This window comes from Centrocercus urophasianus, unplaced genomic scaffold (assembly GCF_019232065.1).
Source record: "Centrocercus urophasianus isolate 14NV4802_14NV808 unplaced genomic scaffold, USGS_Curo_1.0 seq_20, whole genome shotgun sequence".
In the NCBI taxonomy this organism is placed as follows: domain Eukaryota; kingdom Metazoa; phylum Chordata; class Aves; order Galliformes; family Phasianidae; genus Centrocercus; species Centrocercus urophasianus.
The window spans coordinates 2,206,889-2,227,340 of NW_024884756.1; the positions used below are offsets into that span (position 1 = coordinate 2,206,889).

At 43.0% G+C, this 20,452-nt stretch overlaps 1 protein-coding gene and 1 long non-coding RNA gene across 3 annotated transcripts in view; one reads left to right on the top strand and one right to left on the bottom strand.

Annotated features, from left to right (window-relative positions):
- IQCA1 (IQ motif containing with AAA domain 1) overlaps positions 1-20,452 on the bottom strand; it is an 85,113-nt gene that overhangs the window by 55,548 nt on the left and 9,113 nt on the right. The window contains exons 3-6 of the mRNA XM_042822045.1: positions 20,070-20,183; positions 17,669-17,857; positions 16,903-16,974; positions 6,404-6,594 (exon numbers count right to left, since the gene is read on the bottom strand). Of these exons, the coding sequence (XP_042677979.1) occupies positions 6,404-6,594; positions 16,903-16,974; positions 17,669-17,857; positions 20,070-20,183 (566 nt within the window). The remainder of the gene's footprint in view (positions 1-6,403; positions 6,595-16,902; positions 16,975-17,668; positions 17,858-20,069; positions 20,184-20,452) is intronic.
- On the top strand, positions 5,265-20,323 carry LOC122162094. 2 transcript variants are annotated; one of them, XR_006169424.1, is made up of 7 exons: positions 5,265-5,496; positions 7,583-7,801; positions 9,112-9,407; positions 11,165-11,235; positions 12,219-12,275; positions 17,753-18,107; positions 18,382-20,323. It is a non-coding gene; the product is annotated as an uncharacterized LOC122162094 (long non-coding RNA). The 2 variants fall into 2 exon arrangements; XR_006169423.1 differs by lacking the exon at positions 18,382-20,323 and having other exon boundaries at positions 17,753-18,284.

Sequence of the window (20,452 nt, forward strand, 5' to 3'; positions counted from 1 at the left end):
ATGCTGGGACTGGGAAACTTGACTTGTACCTGAGATGCTTTAAGAATCTTATTTTTCTTCCTTGATCATTGCAAACTTTTGATAGTTCGCTGAACAAAATGAGGAATTAAGGCACAGCAGCAGAGTCCTTTGCATATGTTTTTAATCACTGTGTAGATCTGGTAACCATTATAAATTTAAGTGTAAATTCAAGGAGCCTTATGAGAAAGGGAAGGCGACGTATTTCAGAGTTTGTGATGATTTAGAAAGCAGAGCTAGCAATGCTATCGAGGCCTCTCTGGAGGCCTGACATTGGGGTTCAACTGGTCTTACTGTTTCAGATACCCGCCGCCAAGATTTATCTGTGTTTCACCAAGTATGAGAAATATACGGACACAGGGGCTTCCGCCTGTTCCCCCCAAAAGCCATCAAGCCGCCTCCATTAATGTCAGTGCACTCGTAAATTGTTTGCTTGCACCAAAGTAGGCAACTCCTGCCACTGCACAGAAGCTCCCAGAGGTGTCCCATGCCTCCTGTAAATCCACGGGCATCCAATAAAGTAGATTCACTGCAGATGGACTTAATCAGTTGCCTCCCCTCCTTTGGAATTAGAGGGGATCACACTTTTAAAAGCAGAGTTCTCACAAGCGAGGAGGAACAAGGGTTGTTTTTATTAATGGCTATCAGATCTGGATAGTTGATTCCACTCAAAGGGAACACAGGTTGCAGAACCGTGGGCTGCGCTGGCCTTGTCGACATCCTGTTCCTCTGCTATTTAATCCTTAGCACACACTCTCTGCTCTCCCCCTCATGCACAAACAATCCTCTTGTTTATGATAACTTATTTTCCCTCTGTGCAAAAGAAACCTGGTGGGTTATTTGTTCTGGTACTCCTCCGGTAAGCCAGTGATGCATTTGCATTCCATTCCCCTCCAGCCCTGGTGATGTGTGCCAAAATTAGTCAATAGACAACAACACAGTGGAAGCTTTAAGAACATGTCAGAGAAGGCTTGAACGTTACCCATTAATGTTTACAGCTCCTAATTATGTTAATTAATCACTCCTAGAGGTTGCCTCACCCCGGAGCCCAAAGGCAGGAGTTTAGTTCTCACAGATACGCACTCAGATTTGGATGGCAGGATGGCTGCTTGCAACAAGGAGCTCAGCAAGGATGAGCTGCCACATTATTTATGTGGGGTGGACAGGTTCAGCTGCCTGAGCGATGTGCTGTCGTGGCTGCCTTGCTCCTGTTGGATCATGAAGGTTGCTTTGGCTGTCTACGCAAAGAACAGCTAAGCAATCTGGGTGCAGGCTCAACCATGGCCGAAAAGATTGATGTTGTATTCAAGCTGTTGCTGAAGAATGGCCTTTTGGCAGTGGAGAAGAGAGCACTTTGTACTGGCACTAATTATTACAGAGCAGAGATTACTGCCTTTGCAAAATCTGAAGTTGTTACTTCTGTCAGAAAACAGATGTTACTGATGGAAAAAACAGGTGTCTCTTCTATCTCTTGCTTGAAGGATTTGTTAACGATAGGTCTTGTCCCAACGTGAAATATGCTGTAAATTGTATTGAATTGAAATTCTGTATTAGTTGATGTAGAGACAACAAAAATATCACCTTCCTGCAGGAGAGATTTTGGCTGCTTTTTTTTTGGGGGGGGGGGGGCATTTTTTTGGCTTTTCCTGAGACTTCTCTCGTTTGCAGCAGGCCTGACGTAAGAACTACTCAGAAGTTTTAGTAATAAGCCAAAATTTAGCAAATGGGCCCGCTTACTGTAGCACTGATGTCTCTGTAGTTCTGCAAGTAGACAAAGCATAGGAACAGAAGAGAGCAGCCAAGCCCCTGCCATTCTTTTTCAGAAATTCATCTTCCCAGTTCAGAGCTTGTCTTCACTCTCTGAGCAAATGGAGAGAGCTGAGAGGAGACAATGCATGCTAGATGGCGAGTGATTCAAAAGCAGCTTCAGCATGTTTCCTGACATTCTCTAAAGAACTCACTTTGGGCAGGCTTTTGGTACGGTTTAGTGGGGAAACATCCATGGTAGGTAGACAGTTGGGCTGGGTGATCTTGGAGGTCTTGTCCAACTTTGGTAGGTGGACAACTAGATTGGGTGATCTTGGAAGTCTTGTCCAACCTTGGTAGGTGGACAGTTGGGCTGGGTGATCTTGGAGATTTTGTCCAACCTTCATGATTCTGTGGTAGGTTTCCCCGGGAGAAATGCCTTTGCATAGGTGGCAGAGAAGGAGGAAATGCATTTCCAAGAGTAGCAGGGCATAATAATGGCAGAAGACTGTGATTAAGGGTCTGGTGATATCTCTGGTTGGTTGTGTTCCAAGGATTTCCAGACTGGAGCTTGCTCTTTGAAAGAACTGTCTGCCTTTGTGGCTCATTACACAAAACCTAGTTATGTGAAGCAATTTTCCAATACAGCTGCTTGTGAACTGCTGCCATATTGTGTTGGGACTGCGTTCTGTACTCCTTGGTTACTTGGAAAGCACTGCTAGCAGGCCAAGGCCGTGCACGTACCATAAGGCAGATAGGACTGATGGATGCAACATCAGCTCCTGCAACCCAGAGCTGAGAGCGCGTGGCGGTGAGGCCAGTGCTTGGCACAGCCGAGGTGTGATCTGTCTCTGTCCTGTTGGCAGGACCTCAGCACTGATGAATTGCCAGGCAACTTTCACACACGTCAGGATTGACTTCACGAGGAGCAGCGCGTGCAGGGTGTGAAATGCGATACGAGCAGGTCCTGACACAAATACTTTCCTCATTATGCGGGGTTTCAGAGCAAAACCTTTCTCTCCATTCATCTTCCTCCTGTCTCCCCATTGCTCACCCCTGCTGCCCGGGGAGTCCCGTGAACGGACCCGTTGGCAGCACATTCAGCTCAACAAAACAGCCTTGTGAAAAAGGGAAATATAACACGATCGCTTCCTATTTCTTTCTCCTTTCCTCCGCATCAAAGGGCCGGGCTGGCTGTCAGGAATGTTCAAAATGAATAAATAAAGCACAGGAACCCCCTGCTTCAGACGGAGTCTCATTCAGTCACCGTGAAGCCCGGCCAATTCCTTTGCTGACAGTGCTCGAGTCAGCAGGCAGAGCAAGAAGATCATTCAAAGCTAATCAGTAAAGTGTAAACCTATTAAGAAAGCGCATTTACCCCTCGCCTCCTCCTCCCTCTAGAAAACCAATCCCCAGATCTGTGGGAATGACACGCCACGTACATAAAAGTTGCTATTACTCAGATCCCCTGTTATTAGGTCAGTGATGCCACTGATGAAATGCTCCCCAGAGCCCCGAGCAGGGGCACATAAATCCCGCAAGAAATTCACGACGTAATTTGTTACAGCTAGAGGGCATAAGATGCATTACAGCAAAGCCTGCGTGTTGGGCTCTCCCCTGTGATTCTCGAGGCTATCTCTGGTAATAAAAACCTCATCTTGATTTCTGATCCTTCATATTGATTTCTGTCAAAGGCTTTTCTTTGGAGAAAGACGCTACGGCATTTTTTTTCCATGTAATCAGGGGATCCTTCTGTGCTCTTCCCTCCGCCCCCTGTTTTTAATATAGAGATGAATCCAAGAAAGATTCGTTACCTGGGGACTGTGGTTAGATGCAGTGGAGAAGACAGTGAGGGCAGGTTTTGCATTTGCAGTGCAACACCCTGAATGTGAAATTAGAGAGAAATGTTTCTGGTCTGCAATACTGCAGGAAATTGAAACTAAAGCCCCAGCTATGCAATTGCTGTATTTTTAATATAACCCCCTGTTATTAATATAACGAGTAGAGTCTGTGGGAGTCCTTTGATTAAAATCCAGGCTCAGAGGTGTCTAATCACAGCAACTATTAATTTTTGGAGTATTTGCACTCCGTCTTGGGTTGTGAAATGGCCGACTCTGCTCCTTTTCCCTGGTGCAAAGCAAGTGGTAAATATTTATAGCAGTCATCCTTACAAGAGGAGAAACTTTATATGTGCTCGTTGCTTTTGTAACTTGATAGCAGTTGTGCTGAAAGACAACACCTGCTAATTGTATTTCCCATCACATCCTTTTCCTCTTGAAGGATAAAATATGGGAGTTTGGGTTTATTTTTCTAGCACATACAGCAAAATTCACTCAAAAGAATCTTTGTTCCCTTTTAGCTATCTGTTTATTTAATAGACTACGGAAAATGTTAAGCTCTGTCAAAAAGCCTCATTAAAGAATAATTTATAAGCTACATTTAGATGTTCATCTTGTACACTAGCTTAATGGAGAGCCAAAATACATCCTGGCAGGTAATAATTAATGTAAACCTTGACACTTCAGATCTGTTCTGCCATTCACTGGGCCAGGCAGGAGCAAGTCACAGCCAGTCCTGCTAGTTCTGCAGTGTCTCTGGCATTCACCATGCTGAAAGCTTGGCTGTGTGTGACACGCGTGCTTCCCATGTGCTGATCTTTTACCTATTTTGGATGCAAGCAAACGTGTCTGCTGGGAGAACTATTTTGATCACCTAAATGGAGGCCTCCCATGAAGAGGAGCTTCATAGCAGGCAGTTTTCTGACTTCTCCCTGTGCCAGAAAGTCCTCATCACTCAGCCAGATTCAAATGAACTGAAATATTGGGCGATGTCCAGCCTTTGCTGAAGCTGATGGCAGCTCTCCCACTGGCTTCAATAGGGGCAGGATTCTATCTGCCATGTTGTTAAGTCATCAGAGTGGATTTTATCAGTGAGATCTGTCTAGTCTTGGCTGAAAAATGCCTTACTGATTTTTAGAGAAGATGAGGGACAGCTCATTTAAAAGCAGAGTAACAGGGATTATGATCAAACATGCCATGCTGACTGCCACAGGTCTGTCACCCTCCCTGTGCCTTCAGAGATGACCCCACATGTGAGCACACTGCATAATTGCCATAATTGGATACACAGCTTCTCTTCAACTCTGCTCCATTAAAATGATCTGATTTGGGTTAATTTTTACAAGCAGATTGCTTTGGGTGGGTGGAGGAGCAGTTCTGACCGTGGTCATAATGCAGGACTGAAGGGGAGTTGTTTTCTCAGCCTTGCCCAGTTGCAGTAGAACAACTTGCCTGTCTAAAGGCTTGTGTACAAGCAGCACTGTCACTCATTAACTCTGCATGCCTGTGTATCTTAATCCCATTTAATAGGATCACTTGCTCTGGAAAAGCATACCCATAAAGCTATCCAAGAGCAGTTAATGTGGTGCTTATATTTAAACACCAGCTTTAATCTTTGTTAATTTTCAAGTCTAGATGAGATTCAGGACTACTGAACCTGACTAGATCAGACCAGACAACCTACAGCGTAGTTAAAGAACTCCTTTAATCATGTATTTATATGCTGGGATACTGACTATGTCTTCCTACAGTCTTGAAGCCTCATCTGAAGTTGAGCCCCTGGGTGCATCTGGGATATAAATTTAACAACAGGGTCCCATTTTGCCTGTAAGACTTACTGAATAAGAAGGATCAGCATGCAAACTCCATCTTACATCTTGGGAGTATTCCACAGGTACACCTATTTTTGATGAACAGCTCTTTCAGTCATTCCTCACTGCCTCCCTCCATCTAGCATTTGCTTCAGCTTCCTCCAAATGACTGTCTGGATTGGTTAGGCTCTCTGGCATCGTTTGCTGTTACTGTCTTAATAGGGAGGATTTTACTTTTAATATCTTTTAACTGTCTTTAAAGAGGTTTATCCTTGAACTTTGGGGCCCTGCTTCTCAATTTGCGCATACATAGTGACCCATTGGATGGTATAAATCCTAGAGAAAATTACTTGCATCGCAAAAACAGTCTATATTCCTTAGCACAAGGCCTTACAGTACTGCCCTATTAAAGCTGCCCATCTCCAACTTCAGCTAAAGTAAACTTCCTGAGAAACTGTAGGTGTCAGCACTCGGTGTAGAAAGGTGTAAGTATGTGCTTAACTCTGCTGAGACATGAAGTTTCACTGAGATCAGCAGCACTGCTAAATCAAGCTTCGTTTGGGGGAGCGTCTTTAAGGTCATGCCTCAATTAAAAAGGTCCTTCAGGTTGGCACAGGATGCTTGATAATGCTGACAGCAGGCACCTGGGCTGCAGCATACGTGATTTGCTATACAAAGAATTGTATTTGTGTCATGGCAGACTGCATTATCAGTGAAACCTTATGCATTCGGACATGTAAAAAGCCAGTGTGCCTGAACTGTATACATGCTTCGTATAGTTATGAAGCTAGACTGCATGAGGAGTTGCACACTGGTCTGGTTTCCCCACTTACGAGTCCTGCTGCTCAGGATCTCAGTTCTGCAGGCGCTGCTTGCAGCAGAACAAAGATCACTGCTGTAAAATGGATTTGTGCAGCCTGTAAGAATGCTACAACCATGCTCCCTGGAGCAAATGGTCTCCTTGAGGGCTGAGTGTTTATCTCTGCTCACCGACACTCGATGAAGCACTGGCCAATCTGATCCTGGAGGGTTTCCCTGATGTCGAGACCCTCTGTTTCTCGCAGCTGATCCTTGATGAATTTCTCCTCGTGTCTCCCCTGGACCTCACCTTGCAGGGCATCTTCTTGCTTGGTGTGCATCTGTGGGGTACTGTGAAGGGCCCTCAAGTGAGGAGGGAAGCTCTGAAAACGAGAGGAGAAAAGAAAAGGTGCGGTGAGAAGAAACTTAATACACACCAGAATGCCAGGTTGACAGTGATTCTGAGCTTAGGACTGAATTCATTTACGGGAAGGCAGGAAAAAGCCCTGCTCTCATAAGAAGTGCCTGGATGCACACAATGGCCTATTGTTAGTGTTTCAGCATTAATTAACAACGTTGCAATGTACAAAAACAACCCTTTCAGCTGTGGGATCCCGGTATCTCAATGAGACAGGTGAGAAAGCTGCTGTTCTGCAAATGCCAGCTTTATCCGTGTCAGAAGGGTGCCAGAGGTTTTTAATTGAGTTTTCAAATGTTTGGACTTCCCAGTGGTACTTTTTAATTAGCCGGTATTGTTTTTAATTTGTTCACTTAAAGTTTCATATGCTTGGTCATCGGTTTCCTGGTATTTTGTTGCAGCTGATAATATTCCTTTAGGAAATCAACTTCCTTTGAGGAACAAACAAACAACACAAAAAGAATAAACAGCCTCCCAAATGCTGCAATAAAAATCATGGCTCCCCAAGTTTCCCATGATTTGATAACCTTGGCAAGAAGGACTTCTAAACCAGCCTTACTATAATAATTTATGCTCCGTGATTGATTTTACATGTGTGCTTTAAGAGAGATAAAAATGAAAGTCTCTCTGGTATGCAAATACAGAAGCATGAAAAATACCATCTGTGTGGGTGGCCCGAAACTTTGCATTTTTCAGTTTGCAATGGTTGATAAAGTTTATGTGTTCCCAGTGTTTTATGAGCCATTCTCACCTTGGAAGGTAAAGAAAAGCGGATATTTTTTTAACAACGTAAATTAGCTTTGAGTTTTTCAGTAATTCCAGAACAAAATAATTCCCACTTACCCGGGACGGACTGATGTTATAAGACAGTGTGTGTGCCAAAGTGAAGAATGGGAAAGAGGAGAAAATGTGATAAGCTGTTCTTGTGATGCTGTGTTTTGTCCTCTTCAAAGGCTGTGGCTCACGTATAGGTGGCAGCAAATGTGAACAAAAGCCCACGTCTGCATTTCTGTCCTGGCTTCCCACCTCCAGAACGCGTCTTTAACTCAACAGATCTCAGACTGACTCAGTAACACTTTCTCCTCACTCTGACTCTGGAAATGTGTTTTCTACTGTGCTGCAAGTCCTAATTCCAGAGGACTCCCGCAAAGACAAGAAAGCTTCTATCAAAGGTTTGGCCAGCTTACAATTAAGATCGGTTATTCGGTGTTTTTCCATGCTTCAACCAGCTTCCAAAAATCACTAACGAGTGCCAAGCAAATTTGGTTTCAGAAAGTATACAGCGGGTTTGCACACCGTCCAAAGAAAGCGTTAGAGGCCCCGTTCAGGAAAGCAATTTACTGCCTTCCCTGCATCTGCAGTGTGTGGAAAAGGAATTGGTCAAGGCCATCACTGAGAAAATATTCAGACGGAAACAAGAAGAGCAGCATGCTTCAGAACGGCAGCTGCACTTGCTCTCTGTCTGAATATATGACCCGAAGATGTTTGCCTCTCACCCTGAGATGTTATCTTCACTCATTTGTCACTTTCTATAGCCATCAAGTGTTTCCAGTTCTTCCCTTTCAACAGCAACTCTTTGAAAGAACAGCACAGCTACTGTGAGCACTACTGATTTGTATTTTACTTGCAACGTTAAATGAACTTCTGAACAGCCAGCTCTAGCAAAGCGGACCCATAGGGCTTGCTTTCCAGGTTATAATTTAGAAGCAAGATTCACTTCCCTTCCATAGTTCCACACTCAACTTTTAGCTTCACTGGTGTAATGCTTAAGGAACTGTGCATTCCCAGCAGAGTGCTATGGCCCAGAGGTCCCAAAGAATGAAGAGATGAGCCAGCTAAAGCCAACACAGCTATTCCATGTCTTTCTACACTGCTATGGCACAGTCTGAACAGACACTGTGTTATGCTCAGACAACCTGCTGTTTTTTTCTAACTAGCTGCTCGCTGGGGAAAGTGGAGGGAAGGGCTGTTTATTTAGAAGTATGTTTTCCAGCATTTCCTGCTGAAGACGTGTGAGAAGAATGTGGATAAGGGAAAGAAATCTGGGAATGGAAGAAAGGGACTCAGTATTTCCATGAGCACAGGTAGCTGTGATGAATGCTGGAGGTGTGCTCGGTGATCCCATCCTGTCCTATCTCCTTTGGGAAGCTGGAAGAAACAGAACCAGTGATCAGGCTGAGGCAACTCAGTGCAAGAGGCACAAGGGTATCCTCAGCTTTAGGCTGTCTTGCAGGTGGTAGAGAAAGATGGGCTTCTCTGCATGAGTTATGTGACCTCTTAAGGGTGAATTTTCATGAGACGGTTCATTGCTTGAACAGCTGATTGGCCCTGAAAAGGGCCAGTTCCCCTTCCCCCCTGTCTGCTGGCTGTGTGGCCCTTGCCTTCTCCTTTTTGGGCTCTGGCACTCCGCTGACCTTGCAGTGAACCAGACCAGCTCTCTAAGAAATAGGAAATAATCTCCTTTATCTTTTCTCTCCCCCAGGTTAATTCTCTCTCATTATAATGAGGTGAATCAGTCAACCAAGGAGGCAGCTGAGAGCCAGAGTCATCGCAAGGGAAGCGGTGTGGGCAAGCATGGAACAATGTGCTGAGCAGGACAGTCGTGCAGCAGCACAGACAGGAGAGCATCTGTTTTCATCCACCTCTGAGCCTCTTCTTCACTCAGCTTCTCTTCTCAGCTGCTCTCCAGTCAGCCCAGAGGGAGCCTTTGATGGCTAGCTGCTCATCACTGCAAGTTTACTGCCCACGTGTCTTTCATCAGTGCCAATGTCAGATGAGGTAAGAACTATTTAAATTGGCAAGAACATGCCTGTGTGAGCAAGACCAGAAGCAGGGGATTCTTATCTCCCAGTAAACTAATACAGACCACACCTATGCTTGAGTCCAAAGTCACGAAGCTGATATGGACACAGTCCAGCTAACTCTAAACCAGCTGACTCAGATGCTGATGGCAACAGAGCTACAGCACATGCTCTAGTCTCCAAAATCCATGCAAGGCCTCTACCTTTCCAGAATGGCTTATGAAGAGATGCTCTGTTGTATTTGCCCTTGATCTTTTTCTTTTCCTTGTTTTGTTTTGCTATTATAAGGCAAACTAAACCACTTCTATCAATGAGAGTCCAGCTAACCATCTTCAATAACTCATTAAAGAACAGGAGGGTTGATATGGCCTCATTCTCATTCGACCGTTCTTTCTTCCAGTCCTATTCCTTCCCTGTTGTTAGTATTTTCTAAATTAGGGTATGCTCACTGCTCACTTATTTACATGGACAAAAAGGCTGCTGCTGATGTGAAATGCGCTGCTGCTTGATTGCTTCCATTGCTGGGAGAGTGGAATTTATCTAAGCTGGGTTCATGGGGAGGAGGCTATGGAAAGGAGCCAACAAGATAGTGAGAGATGGCAGGTACAAAAAGACACTTGATCTGAGTGGGAATCAGTTCTGGCAGGCAAGCTGTTGTGAGTAATGATAGAGAGAGATGTCCATAACAGACGGCACCCTTTGAAGGAGGCCTAGCGATGGACATCCAGTTTCCCAGTGGGGGTCCTCCGTTGGTGCAAAGCTCTGGAAATAGCATGCACTGAGTCAGATGGGTGAGGGAGAGCATGGAAAGAAGAGCAGATCTGGTCATGACAAATGAGTCCTGAAGGATTCATGGCGGTGTAATGGAGAACACATGCAGTGCACTGTGCTTCCGAGTGCAGAATGGGAGGCCTGCACATGTAAAGAACCAAGAGCTGGTTTCCTTTCTAGGGGAGGAGGAGGAAAGCACTGAACAGCTGTGAGGAAAGCATGCCACAGCTATCTGATTTTAAGGGCAGTTTTACAGGTGAACATTCAACTGGCCTGACTCTTCCTTCAGTTACTTTGAAATCAATGAGTTATGCCAACAAACTTGGTGTCTCTCTGGATCTTCCCAAGCAAACTCCAGCTGGTGGGGTATGAAAACGGACTGAAGAACTGACAGAAAACAGGGACAGGAAAAGAATCATTTTCATTTAGTAACAGGAGGAGAAAGGCGTTGACACATGAGGAAACATCAAAAGAACTTACATACATGTGGCCTAGGAAGTAAAATTGGTAATGTCTTAAAAACTGCTTCCTTGACTTGTAAGAACTGATCCAAGATTACATCAGGGTGTGGAAGACCAAGAAACTGAATCAGCGTTAGACTATTACCTACATTCTAACTAGAAGGTGAAATAGATAAAATGGGAGTGAATTGAATGATATCACCTAAAAATAGAGACTCCAGCTGCAGGAGCGGCTGAAGAGATGTAACAAGATGTCCAGATGATATCAGTTTTTAAATGATGTAATTGTACCATTGTTTTAGCTGTCAGTTCTCTGCCATCTGTTGTGCATTTGCAGCGCGTTTTCATAGAAAAGCTTTTTTTCTTTTGTCAGATAGACTCAAACCAAGGAAAGAAAACCAAGCCCATCCGGGAGCCTATGTATGAGGAAACACGGTTTCCATTTTCTTGCTTTGCAGTTAAAGAAAGAAAATGTGCTAAGCTTGCTTTCTTTTGACCACAGTTCTTGTGCTGATCACGAAAGTATACGTCACCCTAAACTCCTGACCAGTTGCGAGGAGGCAACAGCAAAAGGTGGGCACTGTGTTCTCTCATCTAGGAGCAGACTTCAGAAGGAAGTATATCTGAAAAACATTGGTCCATCCAATAATGGAAGAAATAGGTACTGAAAGGGCAGAAGCTGTGCCAAGACAGGTGGTCAGTGCAAAAGGATGGCTCCAAACAGCTCCATCAGGAGTGTTTTCCTGCTGACCAGTCTCTGACCTGTGCCTTGCAGCATTGCAGACCCACTCTCCATGCACCCATATACTTGATCTGGAATTCTGAAGTGTTGTAATGAGACAATTTGATGAGAGCAACTTTGCAGCTCTACTTAATGTGAACGTTAAGGAAGACAAAAGGCAATTTATTTCTAACATCGCTTCTCTCAGCGCCTCTAATGTTTCTGCTTCTGAATCAAAGGGAGGCATTCTATAGTAAGACACTAATAAATAGCTTTTCCTTGGGGGAAGAACTATTTTCCCATCTTTAAGAAATTTCTTTGGCCATGTGAAATTCAAATTTGTTAACTTGCCCCGCAAACAACGACTCATTTAGAAACAAATTACAAATATTAGATGGAGACAGTGAACTTGATAATGCAGTACTGCCACATCAGTTGTAGAATAATGCATCTTAATGAAGGCTTCCCATGTGAATAAACCATTATATTTACAAGCTTTTCACAGTTAATGACCCAGAACTGGATAACGAAACTCACATTTTTAGTGTGGTCCTCTGTCAGCAAAAGTATACATATTAATAATTGATGTTGCTGTGAAAATAGGGCATAATAGGAAGATTCTTGAGTTTCTGGGAAAATAGGACTGCATGGTCCATTAACTTAAAATGCTTATCTAATGCTTGATGGGCTTTGTCTTTAAAATCCTTGTTCAAATTAATAAGGCAAAATGGACGTTTGTTCTAAAAGAGAATTTCATTTCCAACTCATCAGTCACAAGTACACTGATGAGAGAGCTGTTTGATCTTCTGCTCTTTATTCCTTCTCCTCTACATAGAAGAGTGAAAGGACCAAAGTGAAAGGACCCACCAGCAGAGGGAAGGAGCAGTTCCAGGTAAGCCTATGTGATGAAAGCCTCTGTGCATACTCTCCTTCACACTTAGGAGCCCAATTGCAGAGATCATTCTTTCCTAGCTTGAAATGTCTGCCTTTCTGCTTAGTCAGCTCAACAACTTTTCCCAACACAGACTGCTTTATTGTTCATTATAAAACACTTAGAGGTGTGCAGGCTGGCTGAACATGCTTAAGGCTAGAGTTCCACATCTAGGAGGCCCCATACTGTGGAACTAACTGCTCTTCAATTGTTCCATTACAGCTGCACTTACAAGGAAAGATAGTCTTCGTTCCAGTGAAATAAATACATTTCATTCCATTTCACGTTTCAAGGCTAACACTCATACGATGCCTGAAAGGTGGATTTACTGCAGCTTTTATTACTGGGTACTTAATTTAGAATGGTTTCTTTTCTTAGATCTGAAGCGGCACAGCTGAAAGATGCACTGCGTGGTTTTAAGGGACTTTTTCACTCATTGTTTTGCTACAGACAGCATTGTCCAAGACTGTAATCCTTCAACAGATGTAGTGATTGAGTAGCATTTTGTTGCTTCAAACGTAGCAGAGTTTGTTTCTCCAGAGGGCTTTATTTTCCAAGCAAAGCAAGTATTTTTAATGGTCATTTATATTCATGAGCAGCAAAAGTGAGATTTTTTTACATTTGAACTACACAGACAAGAACTCCTTACTAGCAGATGAAAGGAATATTCTACCTAAGCAGCTGGGGTCTTGCTCTTTGCTAATTTATCCTGCTGAATTTTAAGCTGTGATCCAAAATCTCTGCGGAAGCTTAGTAGATGAGTTAGCTGTGCTCTTCCTTTCTTGTTTTCTTGTTTTGCCTGGCTGCAGGAAGGATGTGTTTCAAAGAGTTCTCTTGTCTGATGAAGATTGTGTTCATATAGGTTCCATGCTACACAAATGTGGTGATAGCCACATCAATTATATGGCTGAATTCCTAAATTAGGCGCAAAAGAGGAACAACTAAACAAAATGTATTGCATTCATTAAAGCTTCCCTACTATACGATTCACTTCAATGGCTTTCCCAATTAAAGTAATTGTCATATGCATTCAAACAGAGCATTTTGTAGTAAGAGGCCTTGTTAGAAAAATATTGAAAAAGGCTGCTTCGTAGATTTATGCAATCTATAAATAAATATTGACATGTGACAAGTTTCCATAAGCTCAAAGAGAACTGGAGGTGGAAAATGCCATCTATATTCATGGCCATATAGGTTTATGTAATTGCAGTTATGTTTGTTTAGATCATATACGTGGGCATGCTGTCAAACCTCTACTAAAACTGGCAAGTAGGTTTTGGACTCTGAAAGGCAGTGTGACTCCAGTCAATGAAAGCCTAATTATTCAGTGGGATTCTTGCTTTCCTGCACCGTTAGACAGACTAGTTATCACTCTTTAGATGTATCTGCGTGCCTGGCTAAATAACAGTGGCTTTTGCTGACATCTAAGCATCCTCTAGGCTGCAAGTATAACAGAAATCATTGCAATCTTAAGCCTGATAAAAACAGGCCTGGTGTGTAATGCTACCGTGTTTGCCCACTTCCAGGAACTGAAGAAATATTTCAAATGTTATGTATTTATGGAGCTTGCAGTTTGTCCAGTCCCATATAATATTTATTTAGCCATAGGCTTGAATGTTTACACTGAAGGCTATTCCAGGAAACACTGAGTTGTTTCTAACTGGGTGAAATGAATTATATTTATCAGGAATTCGAAGAACAAGCAACGTTTGGCAGGCTCTTTTCTCAGATATAAATAAAAGCATTAGCCAAGAAAACATGCCTAAATTAGGGTATGCTTAAAAGAGGTAAGCAGGAGAAAACAGTTATTTAAGACCACATTTGTCCACTCATATATGAAGGATACAGAAGGAGGAAGAGCAGTGGAAATGTTTTGTGAGAAAGCACAGATAAGCAAACGTTGTGCCACTAACTCCTTGGTTAGGGCTGAAATGATGCAATAGAACAGTGTGAGAGCTGTGTATATCAGTAGGTTTGTGTCTGAGATGACAAGGAGCTTGTGTGGGTGCACATCCAAAGCATTCAAGGCTCAGTCCTATGAACTGCTGTGCTCCTTCTATGAAAACATGGGCACAGGGTATTTACAAGCCAAAAACAGACAAGTGGAAGTCTGCCAGTTTAAAAACCACAATAATGGCACACTGAATTGGCCTGCAATGGTAAAATAGAGCAAGAAAATACAGGTTGGTGTGTAGAACATATGAATGTTTTCAAGACAGTGTGTCTTTGAGCATTCTTAAGCAGTGTGGCTTAAGGACTTGTTTTGCAGCATTGGTTATGGTGGTGGTGCTGAGAGTTAACAGCAGTATGGCAGCAGTGTCAGGAAGATCAGGAAATAGGTCAGGATACAGTTATCAAGATATATGTGCTCCTAGTGAGGCTTGCTTCTCTTTCCAAATTAAACTGGTATTGCAAATTGTGATTTATTGGAGATTTAGAAAAACATGTGCTGAGGGAATCATGCTGTTTCTGCAATTAAGCTTTAATAAATAATAATAATAATGAGGCCTTAGTTGTGAGCCAAGAAAAATCTCTGGAATACAGACTTCTACTCTGTCATCAGGCAAAAGAAATAGAATCAAATTCCAGAAAACAAACATAAATTTTTCTGAAGTGAGGAGACAGTAAGGAAAATAATACTGAGTTAAGCAAAAGGTTGAACTCTCCTTGTTGCATGTATTTGCAGACTTCTGAGATGAACGTGACTGAATTTTTCCACAAATCGTTATTCAGAACATCAAATGGTCTAGCTGTTTTTGTCAAGCACTCTTTACATGAAAGCAACACCCACATTTTAAAAATAACTATAATTACAAGAGAAATTACATTTATCGCAGTAAAAGTCAGGTCTCCTTTGGGATGGACTTGGAGTAATGGATGGCTAGAGCTTCTAATTTATCTGTGTCGTGCAGCATTAGAAAAGCAAATTCAACATATTTACACATGAAGATCTGTGGTCATTTTTTAGAGGGCTGACATGATCATACATCAAAGAGACTTGACCTTTGGAGCTCGCTGCCTATCTATCAGTGGGAACCCATGCTTTCTTGCCGTTCATTTCCTTTGGAGAGCATGGATGGGAATGTGGCATGAAAAGTAAAAGTGGAACACAATGGGGAAATATAAAAATACCAGCAATATGAACCAATTATTTTTATTTAGAGGTATTCTTCCCCCCTCTCCTGCTTACTTTGATAATATACTTGATAAAGAGTAATGAGTCTGAGTGCAGAACTGAAAACATCAATTCTCTCTCTCCTAACTGGAGGTCAGGAAATGAATTCAATCCATGTGTTTGGTTTGAATTCCCTTCATCCCTGTGATCAAATAGATCTTCCTTCTCATAAAATGCAGTAGGTGGCTATTTATGCCCTAGTGATCTGTTACTCCTTCCATTGGCCACTGTGAGAGGAGTGCTTAGCTGTGAAGACTTGTGAGAAACTGTTATGGGATTTGATAGGAAATGATCCCTTGTTTTGCAGAAGGTATATTGTCTAATATATATTTTCAGTACGTTCCAAACATTCCTCATTTAGTCTATGCCACTTAAAATCTTTGTCTTAAAGAGAGTCAGAATCAGCAGTCAAGCTCTGGTTACCTAAGCTGGCCACGTTTACTGTTAATGACTAGCAGATACGAAAGGCAATAATCCATAACAGTGTATCTGTATTTAACTTGGTGAAACTCAGATAAATGCACATGCTACTTCCTACGGATAAGATTTCATGGTCATTCTTAACTGATGACATGTGTTTGGCAGATGTCTGCTGCAGGTACAACTAGCTTTCACAAGAGCCATAACCTACCGAAGTGTAATCCCATTGCTGGCTAAGGAAATCTTTCAAACTCTCTGGGAGAAGCAGAAAGCGTATTTTCATTGAAAATTAAATCATTGTTTTTCAAATGATCATTTAAGAGCTATAATAAATAAACCAAAGGAAAAGCAAAGATGGATCCTCTGTGAGGCAGGTGCTCAGAAGCAGCTTCACGAGGACTTGAAGGAAGGGTGATGGTGGGAGGAGATGTGCGTTCTGGGTTGGGGGAGATTCCTCTCTCCATCTTCCTTGTCAGTAGGGTCACTTTCATTTCATTTTCACCCTATGCAATCTACCTGACCACAGACTTCCCTATACTTCTGCAATATTTAGGTTCTCTGTTTCTACACTGACATTGCAATGTGGTAATTCTAATGTCCCTTTCCCTTCTCTTGCCATACGCACACACTAGGTTGCAAAAGGTTGTGAGAAGACACTGCTCTTTTAATTCTTCAATTGTCTTGGCCCTCTGAATTAAAAAATGATAATAGAATTCCCTTTCTCTGTCATGCCTGCATCACATTCCTGAGGCAAACTCTAAACTGTCCCCTTCTGCCATGTGCGCTGCACTGTGTACACAAAGCACAAGAGCTTAAGACAAATTGAGGTGCTTCTGTGCCATCTATCATTTCTGTTTAGTTCTGCATTCCTTAGAGACTCCTTTTAAGAAGGGAAGACTCTTAGAAATTAATTTCTTGTCTTCTGTTAAATTAGGAAAGTCTGAAGAACAAACAGGCTATGGTACTTTATGTTCTCTAGACAGCACCACTTACCATCCCCAGAAATATCATTTCCTCTTCTCTCATTTTCTCTGTTTTCTTGCGCTGGATATATCCTCGCCAAACCTGAATTGTAAACAAAACTCTAATGAGATAAATGGGCCTTGTTACAGCTTCCTTTGCTGTGGCAGACAGAGGAAAAAACAAATAGAGGAAGGAAGGGCACAATATACAATTGAAACTATTACTCTTTAACAGGTTAGCAGCTGCTATGTTCTTTAAAAAAGAAATTCTGAAGTTTGTTATCCTCTCGCACTGGCAGACCTATCTTCTAGCACAACAACATCAGGGTTCAGAAAGTGTTTAAGGATTTAGAGTGAATTCCTGTTCTCATCAGGCTGAATTATTCCAAATTACTCATGCATAAGGAATTTTTCTGGAATTTAGCATTCTCATTTTTCTCAAGATATGAAATGAACTCTTTCCCCAGGGACCCCAGGAAAAGGCACTGCATTTCAAGGTGATGCCAGAAAGAGCAATTGAGGTCATAAAAATCAGAGCAGAAAAACAACATGTAGGTTATAGAGTCATCCTGCACCGCCGGAGCAGGGCTGTTTCCATTGATCTCACCTCTAGGGTTATGGCTCATTTTTTTAAGTGGCTTAAATGATGTATTTCACCTTGCTAAACACCCTGAGAGCAATCCATTCAGAGTGTTTCCCACCCCATGAGCTGTGTTGCTCTCTCTACCGCTGTTCTTCTGAATAAAACATATTGTCCCTTGCTCTCAGCAGAACTCTCGTTACATCAAAGCTCTCACCTTTTGAATGCAGGTGGCGGCGTCATCTGGATTTGGACCAGCCTGTTCCTGAAGTTTTGTATGTCTTTTTCTCTTCTGTTCAAGGTAGATTTGCTTCATGAATAATGCTCGACGCCGGCCTTGGCGAGCCCGCTCTGCCACCTGGATCATTTTAATGGCTTCTTCAAATGTCATGGCCTTGACAGGTTTCTTCAGCAGCGCAGCCAAAGAGGAAAGGACAAAGCAGAGCGGTTTTGTTAACTGCCTACCTCAGTTAGCAGATGAGACAGGGAATTAACCTTTAGTGGAAACCTTCTAAGACAAAACATCTCTGCTACAAACAGCAGAGACTCTTCTTGCAGGGCCATCATGCGGTATTTTTGAAATTTGCTACCTCCAGAGACAATTTTTGAGGAGAAAGTGAGCCTGACACACTGCTGTCGTTTCTGTGGCATCCCAGGTAGGTAGGTGGCGAGACTGGACATAGCAGAATGAATGGGTGGAAGATGGAGAGAAAAGAGATGCTAAAACTCTGGGGCACACCTCTGAGCAGCAAGGAACTCCTGATCCTACAGTGGGAAACACAAATGGTTTATGGTTTATGCTACCTGCTAAGCATTACCCATTTGGGAAAAAAGGCATGAAGAACCATAGAGCTTTCTCCCACTAAAAGAAAAACTCCTTGGGCTGTGCAATGTCTTTTTTTTTTATTATTTTATTTTTCCTTTCTGTAGGGATGGGTTCCTGGATGGGCTGCTGGATCTTCAGCTCTTTTGCTGAGTGAAACAACAGGCTGATTTGAGCTAGCCAGACCTGGTCAGAAGGTCTGACTTAGGGAAAAAAGCATGTCAGAACAGGGCAGCTGGAGAGAACTCCTCCTTCCCACTTCTGAGAACTCATCAGTGCCTCGTGTTCCCCATGGAAAGGCTGAATTACTGTCCTTTCCTGACATTAATCCCCCTATTGGAGACAGTTCACATTCAGTGTTTCTACATATATTGTGTGGAGCTCACTATACAACATTTTCAGCAGGGCTTTCTACAATGGAAATACACAGGAGAACGAATGGTCTGTGCAGCAGATTCCTTTAATAAGCCCATGTCCTCTGATAAAACTCCAGAGTTTTGTGTGTACTCTCAGCTGTTTGTAACAGTGCTGTCATGGACACTCAGCAGCACAGTGCTCTGCTGCACAGCAGTCAGGATTTCCTGAGTGTACATGGCTTGCTATGATGCATACAGAGGTGCTGATAACCCTCCAGCAATCGCAGCAGTGGTGGAACTGGAGTATAGCACAAGGCATGGGATTCACAGTGGGTTCATATGAGATTGTTTTCTTCATGTTTATTGAATCTTGTTGTGACATCCTGGCAAAGGGAACCTGGACCCTGCCAGAGCTTGGTGTTTGCAGGTGAGCTGGCTGCACGCTGGAAAGGCTCACCTGCTCATGGCTGCCATGCTGAAAAGGAATGAGAACAGAACTGTGGGAAACAAAAAGACTCCAAGAAGTAACAGAGGATTTCCACAGACTGACATCAGACCATTACAGAATTTACCCATAAATTTACTGTGGAGGCCAGCGGGGCTGCAGCTGCCCATCAAAGTAATCTGCAGACTGCTTCTTTCTGTGCCTGGGAACCCTCCCTCGGTCGCTCTGTGGGATCAATGCTACCACATACCCAGCAGGGAAGCAGACTTCCCCCAGCAGCACAATTACTGCGGAGGATTCGGTGGCTGTGGGTCTGATCAGGACTGTCTCTTATGGCTGCAGCATCTACAAACCTCACTCTGCAGACACAGCAGCCCAGTTGTTTATTTCAGGAGGTGAGAGGGCTGCTTGCGGGCAGCGGGCCATTTCCAAGAGGTCAGAAGTATATCAAATCCAGAACAGTCTTCACCAGAGCACTCATGTACTTCTCCATAATGACTTCTGCTCTGCCAAAACCCAATTTTCTACTCCTCCTAGCAGCTGCAGCTCGATGGCTGTACAGAAGAGACTGCAGCCATTGTTTGGAGGTTATAAACAACTGAATGCTGCTGTGCTGACCTGAACTCTGAGTTTTGCCCATTCCAGCCAGAAACCCTGGCTCAGTAAAACTGAAGCTCACCTTGATTTCAGTAGGACTGATTATGTGAGGAGAGTTAGCTGGGTAAATAAAGCAGCTTCTAAGCTTGAGCCAAGTGCTGCCCTTTCTCTGACACTCGCACACACGGAGTCAATTCATTTCTGCAGTCTTAGGCTTGAGATGTGACTGGGTATTGTTAGGCAGAAAAACTCAACGCTACTTTCTGTTTGAGCCTCATCTGCAAATGGACTTAACTACCATAAAAATACTTCTTACTTTAGTGGCTCACGCTCAGGCATGCATGGCTATAAGCTACAAAATTAAGCATGTTATTGTGTAGGTACATGGCATGCTTACCTGTGTTGCCAATCCGGCATTCAACAAAATCTCATCCAGAGTTTTCTCTCTCTGCTGCAAGCCTTCCAGATTCTCCTTAATAAAATACTTTGGGATAGGTATTTCTGTGTCTTCCTATAGGAAAAAATAGTTGTGAGGTGCTTTTTAAAACTGCGTGAAAATCATATTACTTATTAGCTGCACACCTTTACAAAGCAATTAAATTGCAGAGAGATTATTGAATTTTTTTGGAGTGTTAGGGAACCTGACCTCTGTTACAGCTGCCGAGCTGTTACTTTGCAATTACTTAAGGCCTAATTCAACAACAACAAATAAATCAGCCCAGTTTCTGAACCATAGCAGACCAGAAATCTTTCTTTCTATAATGGCTCAATTATATTATG